At 38.4% G+C, this 21,880-nt stretch overlaps 1 protein-coding gene across 1 annotated transcript in view; it reads right to left on the reverse strand.

The window, feature by feature from the left end:
- Window positions 1-13,722: 13,722 nt before the first annotated feature.
- Window positions 13,723-21,880, reverse strand: part of LOC132851932 (dynein heavy chain-like) — a 115,274-nt gene continuing 107,116 nt past the window's right edge. Inside the window, exons 3-5 of the mRNA XM_060878912.1 lie at window positions 17,403-17,524; window positions 17,101-17,137; window positions 13,723-13,887 (exon numbers count right to left, since the gene is read on the reverse strand). Of these exons, the coding sequence (XP_060734895.1) occupies window positions 13,723-13,887; window positions 17,101-17,137; window positions 17,403-17,524 (324 nt within the window). The remainder of the gene's footprint in view (window positions 13,888-17,100; window positions 17,138-17,402; window positions 17,525-21,880) is intronic.

The raw sequence follows: 21,880 nt of genomic DNA on the forward strand, positions 1-21,880 counted from the left end.
TATATTTATTATTATAATTAAAATATATGTAATATTTATTATAGTTTTTATATCATTACAGTTTTATGGACTATTAGAGCCACACTCAAGATTGAGAGGAATGAATGAATGAATAAATAAATAAATAAAAATGTATTTTTTTAATTATTTGTTTAATAAAATGCTGAGGCTTTTCACACTTTTAACATTTTGACATTAATAAAAGCATCAATTGTCTTAAATTTCCAAATTAATTCCATGAAATGAAATTTTCATTAAACATTAAAATGTAATGAGAAAGTTTGATTAAAAAAAAGTGATTTCTTATTTAATCCAATATGTATGATTAAAAAAAAAAAAAAAAACTTTTGAAAAATACTTTTTTAATACAAAAACCATGTTCCTGTCATTTTGTTTATGGATAGATTAAAAAAAAAAAGAAAAAAAAAAAAAGAAAAGAACTCAACAGAGGAGTGGTACAGTACCTGGCTTTAAATTGAACAAAAGCTTTGCGAGAACACGTCTGCGAGAGTAAATAACCGGGGCTGCGTGACCTGCCTTGTAATTGTAATTGGACTTTCTTTCAGTTTATTTCAGTTGTGTAAAGCAAAGTGCAGGTCAGGTCACTGTAGCCTGAGTCCCGAGCCAGTGATTTTCCTCCAGTGTTGCGTACAGACTCTGGGTTTAAGTACGACAAAGCAGAAGGAGTTCAGTAAGTCGAGTACGACTGGAAGCCTTTGTATAAGACTTATATATAAATATAAATGTGTAGTATTTTCAATCTCAGGAATTGTCCATAGTTTTTACGACATTCCGGAAGAAATAAACAGAAAACGTATTTTTTTTTAGTGGGGGAAAAAAAAAAACAGTCGACTTCGTCTCGCACATTGTATTTTATTCCAAACGATCTGATGTTACCTGAAATGAATATTGATTTGAAGCTTGAGTTTGAAGACTTTACTGACATCACAAGGTCTTAGGAAAAAGCTCTTCGTGAAACGGTTACGAGTGCAGGGCTGATGTGAGCGTTACAGTACGTTGGCCGTAACTGATTTGATACGCGGTGAGACATGCTGCTGTGAGACGCCCCTTTCCCCTCTGTATGGCCATCTGTATCTGTGTTTGCCCTCTCGGTGTGTAGATGTGTGTGCGTGTGTTGGAGTTGGAGTTGTCGCTCTTGGTGTGTTATGGCCACGGGGCCCCTGTGCTGGGTGCAGCGCTAGCGTGGCACTTCCTCTCCTGCTGCAGACTGGCACACACCACTATCTCTCAGAGCGATGAGGACTGCAGATAACTTCAGAGGAACTCTATCAGCACGGGAGCAGATGTCTACCCCTGCCACGGTGTCTTAATAACCCTGCCACAGCTAAGCTATGACATGTCACAGTGCTCAGCAATGTACAGAGTGTGTGTTTGTCTCGTTTGTGTGTGTCTTTGTGTCTGTGTGTGGAACCGGGATGCACACAGGCCATCATCCACCTATTTATTTATTTATTTTATTTTATTTCTTTCTTTATCGCTGCTTAGAAACAGATTTTCATATTCGTCGTATTCGGGGACAGGGTAGAAAATTATTCAGGTGTAAAAGTTGTAGTAAAGAATAAAACTCCATCATGAATTTGATCCTCAGTGATTTTGGAAAATGATTAAGCGAGGACTAAAACTCAATCTCTTACAGGAAAAGTAATCAACATCGTGCTGGTTAGATGAAGCAAAAATCGATCAGTTTTCGATAACAGAGAACTTCGAAGCGTTTTAGTCTTTTTACGCTCTTATACTACGGCTTCGCTCAGCTTTCATCCGTTTACAGTTGCGTTTAATATCGTGGAACGAATTTCTGTTAACATTTACGTTATCCTGTTCATCATAACCTCAATATTGTTTTTCTCTTGCTTGAAGTTATGAGAAAACAATAAAATAAATAAATAAATAAATAAAAAATAAAACACGTAAAAAATATTTTACAATGTCCTCTTTATTTATATTAAGACAAGATACGATAAACTTTATTAAACCCACATTGGGGAAATTCACTTATCACAGCAGCTCACAGACAGTTAAAATGCAGGTATAAAAAACTTACGATAGGAAAAAAGAAAAGTTTAATACTTTAATTGAATGAAGTGTTAAATTTAAATGTCCTTCCTGCTAACTATCTCCATTACAAAACACTGGCACTGAAGACTCCTTCCATAAACGTTAAACACTTAACATCCTCTTACTGGAAATGCTTTGCTTCATCACACATTTGGTTGGTTGGTTCGTTTTAGACGCTCCTACGATTCAGAGAGAAAGTCCTGGAATCAGTGATTTATTTTTGCTCAATTTTCATTCTCTATTTTTTATTTTTTTTCCAACTACACTCAAGCGTGCGCTTCGTTAAGCAGCTGATTTCCAGGACGACGTCACTGACTGGTCAGCAGCTGGTGTTGATTTGTTCCCGGCCCCCTCGCTCTGGTCTTCCTGGGAGGCGGCTGACTTTCAGAGAACAGAAGCGAGCTTAGGGGGAGGAAAAAAAAATCAATAACACATGATTTATTGATCACTAAAAATGCTGCTCATTAGCCCCCTGAGTCGCCCTGTGCATTTAACAGATGACAAAATGTCAGCAGTGAAAGTGCCGTGGTTGCTGTCACACCTCAACCCACTGCTGCACAGGGCAACGAGCCACTGAGCCACCGAGGCACCGAGGCACAGAGGCACCAGCTGAACCAGACCACCGAGCAAGGAACCACGACTTACATAAGAAAATCTCCACTCTACGTGCAATAGACATACTTCCCTTCCACACCGCAGTATAGTTTTTTAAGTTATTAAAGTATAACGCGTGGAATTTTTTTTATCCGTTTCTAATTACATTTCACGATTCGAGCGTTAAAACAGAACTGATGATTTTTTTAGCTTAAAAACAGAAATGTTGGTATAGAGCACAGTTTTTGCTCCTTGAATAGGCTTGGAAAAAATAAATAAATAAATAAATAAAAATGTAAATAATAAAAAAATCTGCAGAAAAATTCTACATTTTATTCTTTCATTCATTCATTCATTCATTCATTCATTCATCTTCTACCTCTTATCCGAACTACCTCGGGTCACGGGGAGCCTGTGCCTATCTCAGGCGTCATCGGGCATCAAGGCAGGATACACCCTGGACAGAGTGCCAACCCATCGCAGGGCACACACACACACACACACACTCTCATTCACTCATTCACTCACACAATCACACACTACGGACAATTTTCCAGAGATGCCAATCAACCTACCATGCATGTCTTTGGACTGTGGGAGGAAACCGGAGTACTCGGAGGAAACCCCCGAGGCACGGGGAGAACATGCAAACTCCACACACACAAGGCGGAGGCAGGAATCGAACCCCGACCCTGGAGGTGTGAGGCGAATGTGCTAACCACTAAGCCACCGTGCCCCCCTATTCTTTAAATTATTATTAAAATAATTATTAATTATTTTATTTATGAATTTACTAAATTATTAATAAGTAAGAATCGATAATTATTAAATCCATTTTTATTATTAAGCAAATCACCTTCTGACCAGTCAGATTTGAGCAATCGAACACACTGCTGTTTGCGTTTTTTGTTGTTGTTGTTGTTGTTGTTGTTGTTGTTTTCTTTTTGTTAATCTTTACTCGAGGTTTCAAAAATGAAAGGACAAAAAAGCCTGAAAATATCCCTTTTTCTCCTCCACCACCGGCTCATATCTTTCTTTACCGGTTTACCGTGTAATATTTCCATGATCCTTAAAAGCAATCCAAGGACAGGATCAGATGAGCCTAAATCGCACCGAGCGACCGGGTGATCGTCCTTCGTAAACAAAGCAAAAGAAGTGTCGGATATTACGTCGAATATTCTCCCTACTGTCATGATCCTCGTGTGCCTTAATAATCACGATTTCCAAATCCTTCCTGTACGAAACGCCGGCTTCGAACGGGTTTTTAAAGTAGAATGAAAAATTAATTTCCAGTGCATTACGTGTTGCACTCTACAACATGTAAAACATCTTCGCTCACCGCCGCCGCTGCGTAGACGTAGTATGTGGAAATATCCGTCTGGATTTTAGTGGATATGTTTGTAATTACCAAAGAGCTTCGTCTCGTGCACTGTTCTGTAGTTCAGAGTTCAATAACGTAGAAAAAAAACAAGATCTTTTCAGGAAAAAAAAAACAGAAAGAATTTTTTTTAGACTGTTATAGTGTCCAAAGCTGTACAATTGTATACATTTCTTCAATCCTTTTATAATTATAATGAACGTTTGTCTGTTTTTCTATAACCGAATGTTAGTCAGATGTTTTTTGTTTTGTTGAACGATTTTGCGCAGAAAATCAGAAAATTTTCTAAAAACTCTAATTCGGAAATTTTTCGAAAGTTTTACGAAACTTAATTAAACAAGGTTAAATCATTTGTTTAAATAAATGTGTGTTTTATCCGTTTCAGTCATAAGCGAAAGTTAATAAAAAGCAAAAATTTCAGTTTAGAATTTGAATCTTTTAAATAAAGTATAAAACACTGGGTCGTGCTGTAACAGGAAATATATCACCAACGGTTTTATGTGAACGTAAACAGAAACAGAACGTACTAAAGTGTTTTGTTTCTTTTACAAAACAGCAATTTTGCCGAAATTAATTATTTTTTTTTACTTTTTTCCTCATTTTACAAATTCAGCGTTTTGAATAAGGTGAGATAAAACCGTCAATGTCTGTAGACGCAATTAAGTAAATACTGTATGTACTTTATTTGTTAGCTGTCTAATTTAGTTAAGAAACAACAAAAATTTCAGTGTTTTTTATAGAATTTTTTTGTTGGTTTTCAGTCAAGTATCCATAACCATCTGAAGAAATGCCTGAGTTTAAATTTGCATTAAAATTCCATGTTGAATCAGCTTTCTCTTCCACCGTTTGCACTTCCCATCAGTCTCGTGTGAAACAATGGACCAGAAGCCGGGAGCCTTGTTGAAAGAGAGAACCGGGGCCACAGAGCCGGGGATGGGTGGCTTCCTCGACCCGAAGAGCATTTAATTAATTCAAGAAGCTCTTTTAAACTGGTTTAATTAAATAAAGGGTCAGACACAATATACCCAAAAGCCTCCTCAATTAGTGTCCCATCTTTACACCTTATGTTCCCGTAATGTATGGCAACCAACCCCCGGGTTTTCCGGACCTCTCTCACCCTCATCCTCCTGATTTCTCGTCGATCTGGATCCAGCAGTAATGGACCGTATTTACTTGGATGTTAGCAAAATCACCAAGAGCAGATGTAGAAGGTCATGAGAAGGAGGTGCAACTCTGGATTTGTCGTGCAGAAGGTTCCAGAGACAGGCAGGGCAACAGGAGGAGACGGGGTTGAAGAATCCTCCTGTCCGTGTTCCTGCCCTGCCGTGACGACGATCCCTCATCTCCTCTATCGTGCTGCAGGAGGAGGCCAGCGCTAGCCGAGAGGCTGACTGCAATGCTCCATCACCAGAGCGCCACCGGTCACTTTGATGCATGAATGTGCCCCTGCCCGCAGTGGGGCGTTCCCGCGGAGCTTCAGGAGCCGGGGGACAGGGTGGCACAGCTGATGGCTCATCGTTCCTCTCGCACAGATTTAGACCACATCTGTCTAACAAGAAAAACACAGACTTACCGCATCACTAATGCTGCCAGAGGAGAAGTTCGGGAAGTTTCTTTCTGCTCCTCTTTTTCCTCACAGAGAATTATTTTAACAGTTCTACAGATAAAACTTTTTACTAATATTTAATTTTGTTTTTAAGTAGGCTGGAACTCTCTCTAAATTGTGATTTTGAGATCGTTGCTCAGGATGATCTGGTCGCGGGTCAGGTTTGTTTTTCATTCTGATTTATGTTTGTTAATCCATTTATTATTAAACGACCTCAATAGGCAAAATATCGGAGGGTGTTAATTCGGTAAATGTACATTTCTCTCCATAAAACCTACGATGATAAGCTAGCTAGCTTAAATTAGCAAAGTACATTGTCATGGCAATGTTATACATTTTAAATTTAGCTGATATTTCAATGCTAACAAGTCAAAACTGCTAACTCTTAGCAGACAAAGACAAAAACGGATCTTTATCACAGTTACCCTACACTCTTAACCCGAATTAGTTGACATTACTAGTAATGTTCAAGGAAACACGTTGCACAAAACCATTTTAGTTTTTACACAGGATAAAACTAAACAATTTAAGTTGTTTGAACATAGAATCTCAAGTCATGCGATAGACAAATCAAGTTTACATTAGTAGTCTTTACTGAAATTCATTAGTTCACCTTACTAATGTGAAAAACTATTAAGTTAAACAAACAATTTTAAGTAGAAATAAATATTATATTTAAGCAATGTCTTATCATTTAAATTATACTACTGTCTATTCATTCATTCATTCTCTACCGCTTATCCGAACTACCTCGGGTCACGGGGAGCCTGTGCCTATCTCAGGCGTCATCGGGCATCAAGGCAGGATACACCCTGGGCGGAGTGCCAACCCATCGCAGGGCACACACACACACACACTCATTCACTCACACAATCACACACTACGGACAATTTTCCAGAGATGCCAATCAACCTACCATGCATGGCTTTGGACCAGGGGAGGAAACCGGAGTACCCGGAGGAAACCCCCGAGGCACGGGGAGAACATGCAAACTCCACACACACAAGGCGGAGGCAGGAATCGAACCCCCATCCCTGGAGGTGTGAGGCGAACGTGCTAACCACTAATCCACCGTGCACCCCTACTGTCTATTCATTTAATAAGAAATTAAACAGTAACACCATTTCATTTTTTTATTGTTGACAAAAAACAGGTAACACTGCAATGTACTCAAGTTCACAATGTTAATAATACAGTGTTTAGAAGAAAATACATTATTCAACAATAAAGCATTAAACTGGTTCAATTCTCAATCATGACCAAATCATGACCAATCAAAAAACACTGACTTCGAATCACAGAAAAATGACAGAGTGGAATGACTCTGGATTCACTAGTAAAAGGATTCACTGACTCACACCGAATCGCTGAATGGGAGAGGATTGATTCTCAATCATCCTCAAAATGATTCACTGACTCTTTGAATAACAGAGAAGTGACTCGTTCATGAATTAAAGATTCACTTACTCAGACACCGATTCACTGAATGTAAAAGGATAGAATCTCAGAAATTCACTGACTCAGACACAGAATCATTTACACTCAACTTCACACTAGAGAAAGTTTTTAACCTTCCAGTCTTTCTCATACTCCTCATGCTTTTTACATGTTTCTAAATGACTAAATGCAAATAGTGCTACACTTTTTTTTTTCCCAGGCCTGAAATGAGCAGCTCTTTCTGTTCAGACTCAGATGACTCCACAGAAATCTTTCTGCTTTACTCCTCCTTTCTCTGCCTAATTAAAGGTGCACAGCTTCTGTCGAGGTGGGTTACAGTCGGACCTTCAGCTCCGGCTTATTCAAATGGCAGTCCCTGAGGGACAAATCCAAACTTGGGTGAGCTCGCAAGCTGTTCAGCACCACGACGGTAACACCTGCTGTTACAAGTTCCGTCTGCCACTCAACCTGGTCCAACGGGGGGCGCGAGGACCACAACAACATTTGTACCTACAAAATTTCTGATTAGCATACCGTAGGGAATAAGGGACAGAGGGGAAGAGAGCGAGAGAGAGAGAGAGAGAGAGAGAGAGAGAGAGAGAGAGAATGCAAGACAATCTTCATAGCCAGTCAAGGTTTTCTTTAGATCTACCATCATTATGCTAAGGAAGCTGGAGAGTCAGAAAAATGGTATGAATTCTGTATTTGTAATTAAGCAACATCCAGAGATTAAGTTTTGATTCTTAGCTTCAAGCTTGGGGGCACGGTGGCTTAGTGGTTAGCACGTTTGCCTCACACCTCCAGGGTTGGGGGTTCGATTCCCGCCTCCGCCTTGTGTGTGTGTGGAGTTTGCATGTGCTCCCCGTGCCTCGGGGGTTTCCTCCGGGTACTCCGGTTTCCTCCCCCGGTCCAAAGACATGCATGGTAGGTTGATTGGCATCTCTGGAAAATTGTCCGTAGTGTGTGATTGCGTGAGTGAATAAGAGTGTGTGTGTGTGCCCTGTGATGGGTTGGCACTCCGTCCAGGGTGTATCCTGCCTTGATGCCCGATGACGCCTGAGATAGGCACAGGCTCCCCGTGACCCGAGGTAGTTCGGATAAGCGGTAAAAAATGAATGAATGAATGAATGAATGAATGAGCTTCAAGCCTACCAATCTGCCGCAGTGTAAGACCATGCTATGTTTACTCCAGATTAATGTACTACTGTTAAAGCACTACTCGAAATCCCAAATACTAACCAATCACTAACCCTGCCTCGTGGCTTATCTTTAAATGAACGAATTCCAAACTCTTCCCGCAGTTTTAATCCGTTCAGCAAAACGATTCCTTCAGATTTGTTCGGTTGTGTGTTTAGAAAAAGTTAGTTTTGTACGCCAGTCGCAACACAGGCTACTATCGCAGACGCTAAAACACAAATCTCTTACATCTGTAGGGATTCACTGAGTCAAACACTGACTCACTGTATCAAGAGGTACTCGTCATAACTGAAAGATTCAATTAATTAAATACTGACTCACTGAACGAGAGACGAGAGACTCTCAGTCTTTGACTCAAACGATTCACTAATTCAAACACTGACTCATTGAATGATTGAGCTGTTTATCTCAATCCCTGACTCAATGAAGGAGATTATTGACTCACTGAAAGGATTCACTGACTCACTGATCCGCTGTATGAGAAAGGAACACTTCTCAATCTCTACTGAAAGATTCACCGACTCTTTGAGTCGAGGCACAAAGCAGTATTAGCATGCATGCATTTTAAAACAAAACAATTCTCATATTTAAAAAAAAGCAAAACAGACAAATACATGAAATAAATGTACGTTATAAATATATGACATAAGGCGAAGTTTGAGTCAAAGCAGTGGCAAATGAGAAGCGTAAAGGACGGAGACGTCGTTCCGAGGCGACTCGCGATGCTGATTTCTGACACAGATGCCGTAAACCTTCCAGCACGGTTGTCTCTGAGGTCTTAGCACTTTTCTTCCCTCAGGGCTCAGCAGCTGCGGATGCACAAATGCAGAACTTTGTGTCCTAATGAGTGCCATTAACAACCCGACAGCGACCTAGCGTTCGACTCGTGGCTGAGAACTGAAGCTCTCCAAGCTGTCAGAATGTCAGGATTCGCCTTTTACCTGACATCCCATAAGAGCCGTCCTGACAAACACGGTGCAGCATGGGTAATTCTGTTAAACAGCATGCATTTTGTCAGAGCAATGAAGAAAATAATTTAAGTGAGGTATGAATGTCATGGCAATTCTTTTCAGTTCACTGTGAAAAACTAGATAATTATATGACAAACTCTTTACTTTTCCACCATTTTGCTTCTTAGTATAATTTATTTATGTTCCGATATCTTAAAAAATAGAAAAAATACCATAAAATGAGTCATTTTTGTTTTCTAAAATATCTGAATTGAATCTTTTTGGTCAGTATTTGAGTCAGTGACTCATTTGGTCATGATTAACATTCACTTTTCTCTCATTGATTGGATTAGTTGAATGAGTGAGTCATTTGATACTGAATCACAGTTGGCTCCTTTCTCAGATTCACTCCTTTTTGACTCAACAGGTCAGTGATTTAAATGAATCAGTGAATATTTTAGCTATCACAGAGATTTAGTTCTATTTGATTTGGTGGATCGGTGAATCTTTCTGCCATGATTGAGATTTGTGTTAGATTTGAGTCAGTGACCATCATTTGAGATCTCGACCAAGATCTTGACCAAGTTGAATCAGCAAATCTTTCATTCAGTCCACTCTCATTTAGAGAGTCAGTGATTCATTTAATGAATCTTTCATTTGAATTGCTTGTTCAGTGAGTCAGTCTTTAATTCAGTGAGCTGTTCTCTGTCTTCATACTAATATCCACTACAGTGTGTCATTAGACTCAGTGAATCTTTTGGTAATGAATGAAATTAGCATTCAAAATATGCTAATTGTTCAAAATACGTTTTGGCCATGACAAAAAAAACAAAAAACAAACAAACACTTTTTCCTTGTCTAGAGTGTCAAATAAATAAGTAAATCTTTTCAGTATGACTAAGATTCACCGAATCAGTGATCTGAGTCAGTGTCTCTTTTTGTCATGTCTGAGATTTCCTTCAGCGGTTCAGTCCATCGGTGCATCATATGAATCAGTGAATCATGTCAAATTGATTCATTCCTCTGTTATCCAAAGGTCAGCGTATGAACCAATACATCTTTTTAGTCATGACCGAGATTTGCACCTTTGTAATTCAGTGAGTCAATTAGGTAAACTTATTCGTTCAGTGAGAATCATTTAGACTCGTTCAGTCTCAGGTGGAGATTTCCAACCTTTCAGTGCATGAAGTGTTGATCTGTGTGGAGTGTTGATCTGTATGTGGAGAGAAAGTGAGAGTAGCACATACTGTTCTTACTGTTCTGTTGTCTTTTATCACATAACCACCACATTATGCCTCTCAACAAGTTTCCAGAACACACCGCTTTCCTTCATAGCTGTAATACATTAGCGAATTCTTTCAGTCTCTCACTTGAGTGCATGAACATAATTCTTAGCCGAGTCACTTTTTTTTTTTTAATTGGTTTAATTTCGGTCAAATTGTTTAGTCTGTGGTGGTGGTTTCTTAAAGAAGAAAGGCAGAAAAAAAAAGCTTGTTCCACAAGGCTGAATGTTAATTATGGCGCTGGCAGGAGAACTGAAGGAGCTCGCAGCGAGTTAAATGATAAAACATGCGGATGTAGTTAAGGCTTTAGCTTAGCCTTCAACGTTGACTATTACACACATCATCCATTCAAAAAAAAAAAGGACACAGATACACTGAGTGTGTATGAGCCTGAGTTGAAGGCCACATGTTATAAAGCTGAGATGTATAGCGGGGTGTTTAAGAGGACAGATAGATGGAGGGATGGATGGATGGATGGATGGAGGGATGGTTGGATGTAAGAGGGAACTCAGATGCAGCAGGAATGTTTTAATGAACATTGACATTTCACATGTAGCCTAATCTGCGGTAATCCTTTCCTCTCCCATCAGGACAGAGGTCTCCTGCCTTTATTCATCATTAGATGAGTGCAGTGGTCACCATCCCACCTCGAACACCGGTGCATTCGCACGCACTCTCGCACATGCAATTCTCTCGCACATGCAATTCAATTAATGCTAATTCTGCAAAATTTGCGAGAGAGAGAAAAAAAATCGCTTGTCATGTCGTTTCACAACAAATCACAAAACACTGAATCGTTTCCTCACAACAAAGAGGACAACGCTCTGTCCTTTTATACATACACACACTTAAGGACGCAAACGATTGGCTAGTTTTGCTCTGATTGACAGGAGACAGAGAGTATGCCCCTCCCACTTAGCAAATACAGGCAATTTTGCTTCACTGGTGTGACTCATTTTAAACACAAGCTAAAATATGAGATGATTCACTGACACGGACACTGACACATCCAGAGCCAGAAGCAGCAATGCACTTTAACTATTCAGAAATGTCTCATGCACGGAAACGCCGATTAATTGCTTATTTAAGATTTGAGCTAAAAATAAATAAGTAAATAAATAAACGCAAGCGTAAGCAGCACCCAAATGAGACTGTCATCAGTTCACATTTGAATGCATTTGTTTATCTTTATTTATTTATCTCCTGCCTTTTTGGACTCTGATTAAAACAAAAAAAAAAAAAAAAAAAAAGAAAAAGCAAGGGAGAAAAAATTCCAGCCTTTCAGCTCCTTTCCTTTCCACTCCTCTCCTCACCTCTCCTCTCCTTTTGATGTGTTTGCCTTCACGGCTTCTGAGCACTCTCTAATTCCATCTGGCCACAACAGAGGCGGTGGAATGGCGAGAAAAAGCATTTCCATATGTGCAAATTAGGAGGCTGCCGCCCCAAAGCTGCACCGCCGTTTCCTCTGAAGTAGATAACACACGTCGGACGGCTGCCAAGTCCACTAATGGCAATCAAGAAGGGGGCTTTTATTGGCCTGCGTATGCCAAGCTGAGACCCCTCATATGCATCCCATAATTTCACTTATTACAACTCCGGGGTCTAGACAGATAACAAAGGCTCTTGTTTGTAAAGGACGACTAATAAAAATATTCACACACATTTGTTTGATTTGCCCGAGTGATTTTATTCAGATAAGGAAAAGAAAAATCTAGTATAAGGATTATAAAATAAATAAATAATAAAGGAAGGTGAACGGTTATGTTTCTTAGCCCCAGAGATCACTAGTGGCTCTCACAAGCATTCTGATCAACATTGATAAAATATTAAAAAATATTATTATTATTATTATTATTAACGAAAACGTCCGTGAGACACGTGCGTAATGTAATCACGTGTCACTCACAGACTCGGCAGAGCGATTCGACACGTTTTCAGACATCCGTGTCAGAAATGCAAAAATATACATCTACACCTGTTATTCCACCGACTGATCCGTCATATGTTGATATTTGCATGAAAAATGTTAATTCGTGTCTGAAAATTGTGATTATTCTATTTCAGATACTGGAGAATGATTCGTTAGAGATGAGAGGGGTGATAGGACGGTTGGTGGGATTTAATGTAAGATTTAATGTAAAGTGTGTGTGTGGTGTGTGTGTGTGTGTGTGTGTGTGTGTGTGTGTGTGGTTTAATAATGGAATTTAAGTTCAGGAAATGACTCGATCTGAAAGGACCGGCCAATTACGCATAATTAAACTGTCATGCCGGCTGACAACTAAATGTTAACACACACACACACACACACACACACACACACACACACACACAGTATCTTCTTTTCGTTACTACTCAACCGTGACCGTATGTACACTTGACTCCTCAGGTGTGTAATCAAGTGTAAGCATTAGAAATCCACAAAATGTGATCTTCATCCACTTGACATCTTCACACCTCCTTTTGTGTGTGTGTGTGTGTGTGTGTGTGTGTGTGTGTGTGTGTGTGTGTGTGTGTGTGTTAGATAAATAGTAGCGAGCTCAGAATATGTGAATTGACTCTGAATCTGACTCAAAGCATGAATCGACACGTTTTATTTATTTGCATGATTCATTTTGTTTAGATATTATTTATCTTCCAGTAAATTTTGGACTTGGGTGAATATATTAAATGTTTCAATTAGCTGAATTAAATACATTTTTGATATGTGAATAAAAAAATTAAAAAAAGAAGAAAGGAAGAAGAAGAAGCTTTGTGTGTGTGTGTTTGTTTACCTGTATTTTGGTTTTGCTTCACATACTGTAAGTTTATATTTTTTATTGTTTTTTTAACATATTTTTATTTATTATGTCTTTAACTTCACATCTCAATTTAAAATACTTCTTGAAATGTTTGAAAAAATTTCGCAATTTCAAAAATTTTGAAAAATCTAAAAAAATTTCCACCACATTTAAGGTTTGTTTTAAGAACAGCGTTGTTTTTTCCACCAAACAAAGAATTTTATTATGCAAATTTCCAAATTCACCAAATATTTAAATGAACCCAACTCAATGAATTATTGAAAGTAGAGAAAAATGTTTGCTTGTTATACTTTGCTAATTCCTTAAGTTAGGTCTCCTAAAGGTTAGAACCTCCTTTAATTTAACTTTCCATCCTGTTATCCATCTCTACCTTCTGAACGTCTCCAGAGCTCAAAGGATATTTCTAATTCTTGAATTTCTGGTCCTTATTTTCTATCCCACTGTCCTTGCGATCGAAGATTCTGGCGTCCCATCCCATCCTGGGTGTCTTACCCACGTCAGGCCCAGGATTCTCCACAGGATGTGAAGACAACTCAAAGACTTTCTGGAATAATCTGAATACTTTTACCTATCAGAGCCAAGACATCACAAGATACACACTTGTGTAAGGTTGTTGTTGTTGTTGTTGTTCCAGATGATGGCAGTTAAGTTGAAAATGTGGATAAACTTCACATACAGACACCTACTGCATTCTCTCTCACACACACATGCAGGAATAAGTGCACTCTTGTACTGGCCAGGTCGTTTCTTCTGCCATAAGTGGACACCATTCAGCTCTCATCCATTATTGATGATGGACAAAGTGGTGGCGAGATCCTGCATCTTTTGTGAAAGGAACAAAAAAAAAAATGGGGGGGGGGGGGGGGTTTCAGGGTTGAAACCTTACATCTCCTAGATGCTATTCATTTCAGTGTTAAAACCCAGGCTGTCTCTCTCTCTCTCTCTCTCTCTCTCTCTCTCTCTCTCTCTCTCTCTTTCTTTCTTTCTTTCTTTTCGTATCAGTCCCACTGAAAATGGGTCTGAATGTTGCTTGTGGATTCACACACAATGTTCATGTTCTCATTTGAATAGAGTGATGCTTTTGTATCGAAATAACACGTTGGTCAGCTGGTGACCTGGTGACATCGCTTGCGTTCACTCGCATGTATACAAACACGAAAATACAAATAAAAACACAGCCACTGCGGGTGAAACTTTTCCTCATGTTCAGAATCTTGTCATTTTCCAAACATTAGCATGATGAAACATTTAAGCTTCTTTTTTTTGCGTTAAAATTACAGATCGTTACAAAGCTCTGACACTGGAGACTCCTTCCGTGAAACGTTAAACAAACATATCGACGATTACGTTTGTTTGTTTGTTTAACAGTTTTTTTTCTTTGTTTGTTGTGTAGATTACGAAATACATGCGTCGATACATAAACCCGTAATCCGTACCTCATCTGCCGACTCGACCGTTTTCCACCAATCAGAATCGAGCATTCGGAAGCGCCGCTGATGGTCTAAGATTTCCCCAATGTCACCTTTTTCAAACATCAAGCTTCAGCTTTGCACCTGGAACAGCTCAAAGACACCAACATGAAAATTTAGCCATGGTGGAAAAAAAGAAGAGAAAGATGGAGAGAAAAAAAAAAAGAAAAAAGTCACTTGATTGGTGACAAAAGATAACAAGAAGTGGCTGCAGGGTGCCTCTAAAAATTCTTGCTGTCTCAAAGTGGTGTGAATAGACCCCATCTGGTTTGCTCTCACATCCACACTCAAGATGGTGTCTCTCCAGCAAAAGCCATCATAGGATATAGATACGATGCGACCGAATATCTGTGCCAGGGTCCCTGGTGACTTCAATCAGTATGGGTCCCTCTAGAGCTGTGTGTCCATCGCTCGGCGGGCCAGAATCGCGCTACACTCGGACCAGTCCAATTTAACGTGAGAAAACATGGGCCTTGCGCTAGTGGGAAGGCAGGGAAGGATCCTCTGTCCATCTGTAGCTTCAGGGCCCATGGGGGCAGCCTCGGGGGGAAATCTTGACAAGGTTTGGAAGGATTCATTTTTGTTTTCAGAAGGAAGTGTGCAAAGAGTTAGAAAAAGAAAAGCAGAATTAGACAGGTTCGCCAAGCAGATTGCTGTAGCATGTTGTTATGTTATGACTTAAATGACTCGTGTACACAATGCCGAGAGGCACGTTCCAGTTATGTGATCGCTATGCAAAGGCCAGTGTGTGTGTGTGTGTGTGTGTGTGTGTGTGTGTGTGTGCTTTTTAATTAAACTCTCCTAACCAATCAAGGCTCATTGTGCTCATGGTGGCACACAATAGCCATCAGATTGGCTTGATTATACAGACAGGACAAAGAAATCCAGACCTGCAGCAGTAAAGGAATCTGATGATGATGATGATGATGATGATGGGCGCTTACACTCGCCAGTCTCCAAACATGCAAATAACTCAGCATTAGCAGTGATTGTCCATTAAGTCAAGTGTGTATCTGTAAGAATAACACACTGATAACAAGAGTGTTGGAAAATAAAAGATTAGTCATTAGCATCAGGAGTAAACATGCTAATTTCAGACAAATACAGTCACAGAAGCTATAGGATTAATTATGTATGTATGGACCGTTAATGCTACAGTCGGTGTTTGGCTTTGGTTAAAATTATGTTTATAGTAAAGTGTTTAACTGATTCAAAAAGATTACTGATTCAGTATTACTGATACAAAAATTTCCTGGTCCTAAATGATTCATGATTCAAACTGATTCATGATTCAAATGTTTTCGAATCTCAAAATAATGTTTGATTCATGTTTTTTTTTGTAAATGAATGTTTTACTGATTCAAAAGATTAAAATGTTAAACTGATTCATATGATTCACTTCTGCACGTGTGAATATTTCACATGATGCATTTTGATTCAGATGTTTTCCGATTCACAAAAGAGTTCGATTGATTTATGGTTTTAGTAATTGAACGTTTTACTGATTCAAAAGATTCAAATGTTAAATTGAGTCAGTGGTTTACTGAACATGATTCAAAAAAGGATTTTACTGAATCCTTTGATTCAGTAAAATCTATGTTACTGACATAGATTTACATAAATGTCCTGTTTCATAATGATTCAAAGGATTCAAAGATTTAAATGTTTACTGATTCACAAAAGATTACTGATTCATATACGTACTGTTTACTATTTTACTAATTCTTAGTTTAATAATTTAAATGTTTACTAATTCAGATAAGCTTGCTGATTCAGGGCTTTTGCAATTGAATTATTTACTGATTCAAATGTTTAATGTGATTGAAAATTGATAGTTTAACTGATTTTAAAGTTTACTGATTCAAAAGCATTTACTGATAAAAATGTTAAACCGATTCAGTGGTTCACAGATCAAAAAAGTAAGGATTTAAAAGGTTACTGACTCATAAATTTACTGATTCAAACATGTACTCATGTTTCATAATGATTCATGATTCAGAGCTTTAATATTTAATTTGCAAACCAGAAAACATTACTGAGTCAATTGTTTACTGTTTCGAAAGGATTACTGATTCAAAGGTTAATTGATTTAAAATGTATTGATTCAATGTTTTAATTAATGTTTTAATTAATTGTCTAATTATACTAATTCAATACAGAATGATTCATGAATCAAAAGTTTACTAATTCAAATATTTAATGATTCAAAAAAGATTTTGGATCCAAAGCTTTTCTACTCTCATGTAATGTTTTAGCATTTTTGCATTTTTCTTGCCCACTATGGTAATGCTATTTTTTTAATGTTATGACACCTCGAACCTAGCAATACCGTCCTTTCCCATAGCCTTCCTAAAACGAGAAGATACACTGATAAGGAGAGGAGTGTTTAAATTTTGTTGGTTTACAGGGAAAAAAAACACATTCATAAATCGTTGACAAACACAGCAGACCGCACGATTACTGTGTTCGATAAGAGACAGATTTCTAATTTCAGAACAGCGCCCACTTTCTTTAGCAGAGGATGTCGGGGGGCCAAAGATGACACAGGTCCAAAGGAGGTAGAGAGAGAAGGATAGAGAGAGAGAGAGAGAGAGAGAGAGAAGGAGTAGTGTACGGCTGGCTCCCTGCTCCGTATGAGGTGTTAAACAAGTGCGAAACGCAGAGAGTGGCCTGGCCCGCCTCCACTCCCTCCCACCGCCTCATCTCTTCATCTGATGTGTCAACGCTCAGCCTGGCCTGGCACGAGAGAGTGACGAGAGGGTCACCAGAGAGCACAGATGCCACCCTGTTTCCTCTCCTCTTCTCTCATTACTCCGTCTCTCCCTCTTCGTCTTCTTCCTGTTCGTTTGCTAGAGCCGGACCGTAGACCGGGCAGACTCCTGACTCCTTTATGTGCATTAAAGACACTATGGACATCTGACTAAAAATAGAACAAGCTCATAGCACCAGGGATGAATGTTTTTATAAATATTTTAATACTTTCTTTATGCTTTACGTGAGAAATTTAACATTTGCCACTTGGAAGGTCCGATCTGAACATGTTCATCCACTGAAGTCACATGATTCATTTTGATTTGATTTGTCAAGATTTAGACACTTCACATTTATATTAAAAAGTTTATGCACAGGGATCTGTTAATGCATCATGCATAAGCTCTCTCAGAAGACTTTTCACAATTGATTTCAGTTTTTTCATATGATTCACTTCTTCATGTGTGAATCCTTCACATGATTCATTTTGTTTTTCTATGATTCACTTCGTGTGAATCCTTCACATGATTCATTTTGTTTCATATGATTCACTTCTTCACGTGTGAATCCTTCACATGATTCATTTTGTTTCATATGATTCACTTCTTCACGTGTGAATCCTTCACATGATTCATTTTGTTTTTATACGATTCACTTCATGTGTGAATCCTTCATATGATTCATTTTGTTTTATATGATTCACTTCATGAATCCTACTCATGATTCATTTTGTTTCATATGATTCAATTCTTCATGTGTGAATCCTACACATGATTCATTTTGTTTCATATGATTCACTTCTTCACGTGTGAATCCTTCACATGATTCATTTTGTTTCATATGATTCACATCATGTGTGAATCCTTCACATGATTCATTTTGTTTCATATGATTCACTTCTTCACGTGTGAATCCTTCACATGATTCATTTTGTTTCATATGATTCACTTCTTCACATGTGAATCCTTCACATGATTCATTTTGTTTCATATGATTCACTTCTACACGTGTGAATCCTTCACATGATTCATTTTGTTTCATATGATTCACTTCTTCACGTGTGAATCCTTCACATGATTCATTTTGTTTTTATACGATTCACTTCATGTGTGAATCCTTCATATGATTCATTTTGTTTTATATGATTCACTTCATGAATCCTACTCATGATTCATTTTGTTTCATATGATTCAATTCTTCATGTGTGAATCCTACACATGATTCATTTTGTTTCATATGATTCACTTCTTCACGTGTGAATCCTTCACATGATTCATTTTGTTTCATATGATTCACATCATGTGTGAATCCTTCACATGATTCATTTTGTTTCATATGATTCACTTCTTCACGTGTGAATCCTTCACATGATTCATTTTGTTTTTATACGATTCACTTCATGTGTGAATCCTTCATATGATTCATTTTGTTTTATATGATTCACTTCATGTGTGAATCCTACACATGATTCATTTTGTTTCATATGATTCACTTCTTCAAGTGTGAATCCTTCACATGATTCATTTTGTTTTTATACGATTCACTTCATGTGTGAATCCTTCATATGATTCATTTTGTTTTATATGATTCACTTCATGAATCCTACTCATGATTCATTTTGTTTCATATGATTCAATTCTTCATGTGTGAATCCTACACATGATTCATTTTGTTTCATATGATTCACTTCTTCACGTGTGAATCCTTCACATGATTCATTTTGTTTCATATGATTCACATCATGTGTGAATCCTTCACATGATTCATTTTGTTTCATATGATTCACTTCTTCACGTGTGAATCCTTCACATGATTCATTTTGTTTTTATACGATTCACTTCATGTGTGAATCCTTCATATGATTCATTTTGTTTTATATGATTCACTTCATGTGTGAATCCTACACATGATTCATTTTGTTTCATATGATTCACTTCTTCAAGTGTGAATCCTTCACATGATTCATTTTGTTTCATATGGTTCACTTCTTCACGTGTGAATCCTTCAAATGATTCATTTTGTTTTTATATGATTCACTTCACGTGTGAATCCTTCACATGATTCATTTTGTTTCATATGATTCACGTCTTCACGTGTGAATCCTTCAAATGATTCATTTTGTTTTTATATGATTCACATCATGTGTGAATCCTTCACATGTTTCATTTTGTTTTTCTATGATTCACTTCATGTGTGAATCCTTCACACGATTCATTTTGCTTCATATGATTCACTTCTTCACGTGTGAATCCTTCACATGATTCATTTTGTTTCATATGATTCACGTCTTCACGTGTGAATCCTTCACATGATTCATTTTGTTTTTATATGATTCACATCATGTGTGAATCCTTCACATGATTCATTTTGTTTTTATATGATTCACTTCAAGTGTGAATCCTTCACATGATTCATTTTGTTTCATATGATTCACTTCTTCACGTGTGAATCCTTCACATGATTCATTTTGTTTTTAATAATTCACTTCATGTGTGAGTCCTTCATATGATTCATTTTGTTTTATATGATTCACTTCATGTGTGAATCCTACACATGATTCATTTTGTTTCATATGATTCAATTCTTCATGTGTGAATCCTTCACATGATTCATATTGTTTCATATGATTCACTTCTTCACGTGTGAATTCTTCAGATGATTCTTTTTTTTTTTGCATTTTTGACCAAGTCTAATAATGAGTGGGTGGGTCTCAGGCTAGACACGCCCACTTCACTGTTGATTAACTTTTTGTTTAACTGTGAAAAGATTCTTAGCCCCTCCCAGTTAATGACCCTAACGTGCCGGTACATTAGCAGTGTTGTAACTGAGGAGCTAGTTCCATGTTTGTGGAAGGCTACATAGCCGTTGCATAGCATTAAAGTCTGTGAGCGCTAACCCCGCCCACCCCCCACCCCCCGCCCATCACTCACCACTTTTAAACTAATTCAGTATTCGAGTCGAGCTTGGGGTGTGACGCTCTGCTAGCTGTTAGCATTAGCATGTCTGATCTCCTCACTGACTGACCTTCAGGGTCACAGAGGACATCCGTCACTGCAGCTTGTCTTTCAGTGTGTGTGTGTGTGTGTGTGTGTGTGTGTGTGTGTGTGTGTGTGTGTGTGTGTGTGTGTCTGTTTTGCAAAGGAGCTGCAGTGGTGCAGAGGGAAGATCACATCACACACAGGGTTTCTCTCCTTTAGCCTCACTTTAGCCAAAACACACACACACACACACACACACACACACACACACACACACACACACACGCCATTGCAACATTATCTGTGCTACAGTCCACACACATGTACACTTAGACAATTTTTCTTTCTTTCTTTCTCTCTTTCTTTCTTTCTTTCTTTCTTTCTTTTTCATTTCCCCAATATCCCCTCCCCCTTTTTTTCTGTCATCCTTCCTTCCTTCCTTCCTTCCTTCCTTCCTTCCTTCCTTCCTTCCTTCCTTCCTTCACCCTTCTCTAACTCCCCCCCTCCTATCTTTCTTTCTTTCTTTCTTTCTTTCTTTCTTTCTTTCTCAGAGTCCTTATTGTCCCCCACACATCTGGACCTCTTCCTCACTCTTTCTCCCTCCTCAGCGTCATTAACAGATCCGAATGTGTTTAAACTTTAAGCTCCTGTGTTACGTCATTCTCTAATTTGAAAACTGTACCAGTGTTATTTCCCATGACGCCTTTTGTTTTATTATACATTATGAATTTCTATCACACTCCCTCTCTCTCTCTCTCTCTCTCTCTCTCTCTCTCTCTCTCTCTCTCTCTCTCTCTCTCTCTCCCTCTCTAATCCCTGTGCCTACAACCAGCTTATGAGCTGAAATATTTTATCAGGTGGAGGCTGCAGTCAAAGTTATCATTTTAATCTTATTTCAATGAAAAATATAATCTCTCTTCTTCTGCCTTTGACAGCAGCTAATGGTTTTTCGTTATCGTAAGGGAAAATTTGAAGACGGCCTGCCAAAAATAAAATATAAAAATAAAAAAATATGCAAAATGTCCCATTTTTTTTCTTTTTAACCAACAGCTTACTCATGAAACACACACACACACACACTTTCCACCTAGTACACTAGGTGTTCGTTTATTTATTTATGTATTTATTTCTTGGGGCTGTAGACAAAAAAATTGTTTAGTTTAGTAGACGGGGGGACACGGTGGCTTAGTGGTTAGCACCTTCGCCTCACACCTCCAGGGTTGGGGGTTCGATTCCCGCCTCCGCCTTGTGTGTGTGGAGTTTGCATGTTCTCCCCGTGCCTCGGGGTTTCCTCAGGGTACTCCGGTTTCCTCCCCCGGTCCAAAGACATGCATGGTAGGTTGATTGGCATCTCTGGAAAATT

The sequence above is a fragment of the Tachysurus vachellii genome, chromosome 10 (assembly GCF_030014155.1).
Source record: "Tachysurus vachellii isolate PV-2020 chromosome 10, HZAU_Pvac_v1, whole genome shotgun sequence".
Taxonomy (NCBI): Eukaryota; Metazoa; Chordata; class Actinopteri; order Siluriformes; family Bagridae; genus Tachysurus; species Tachysurus vachellii.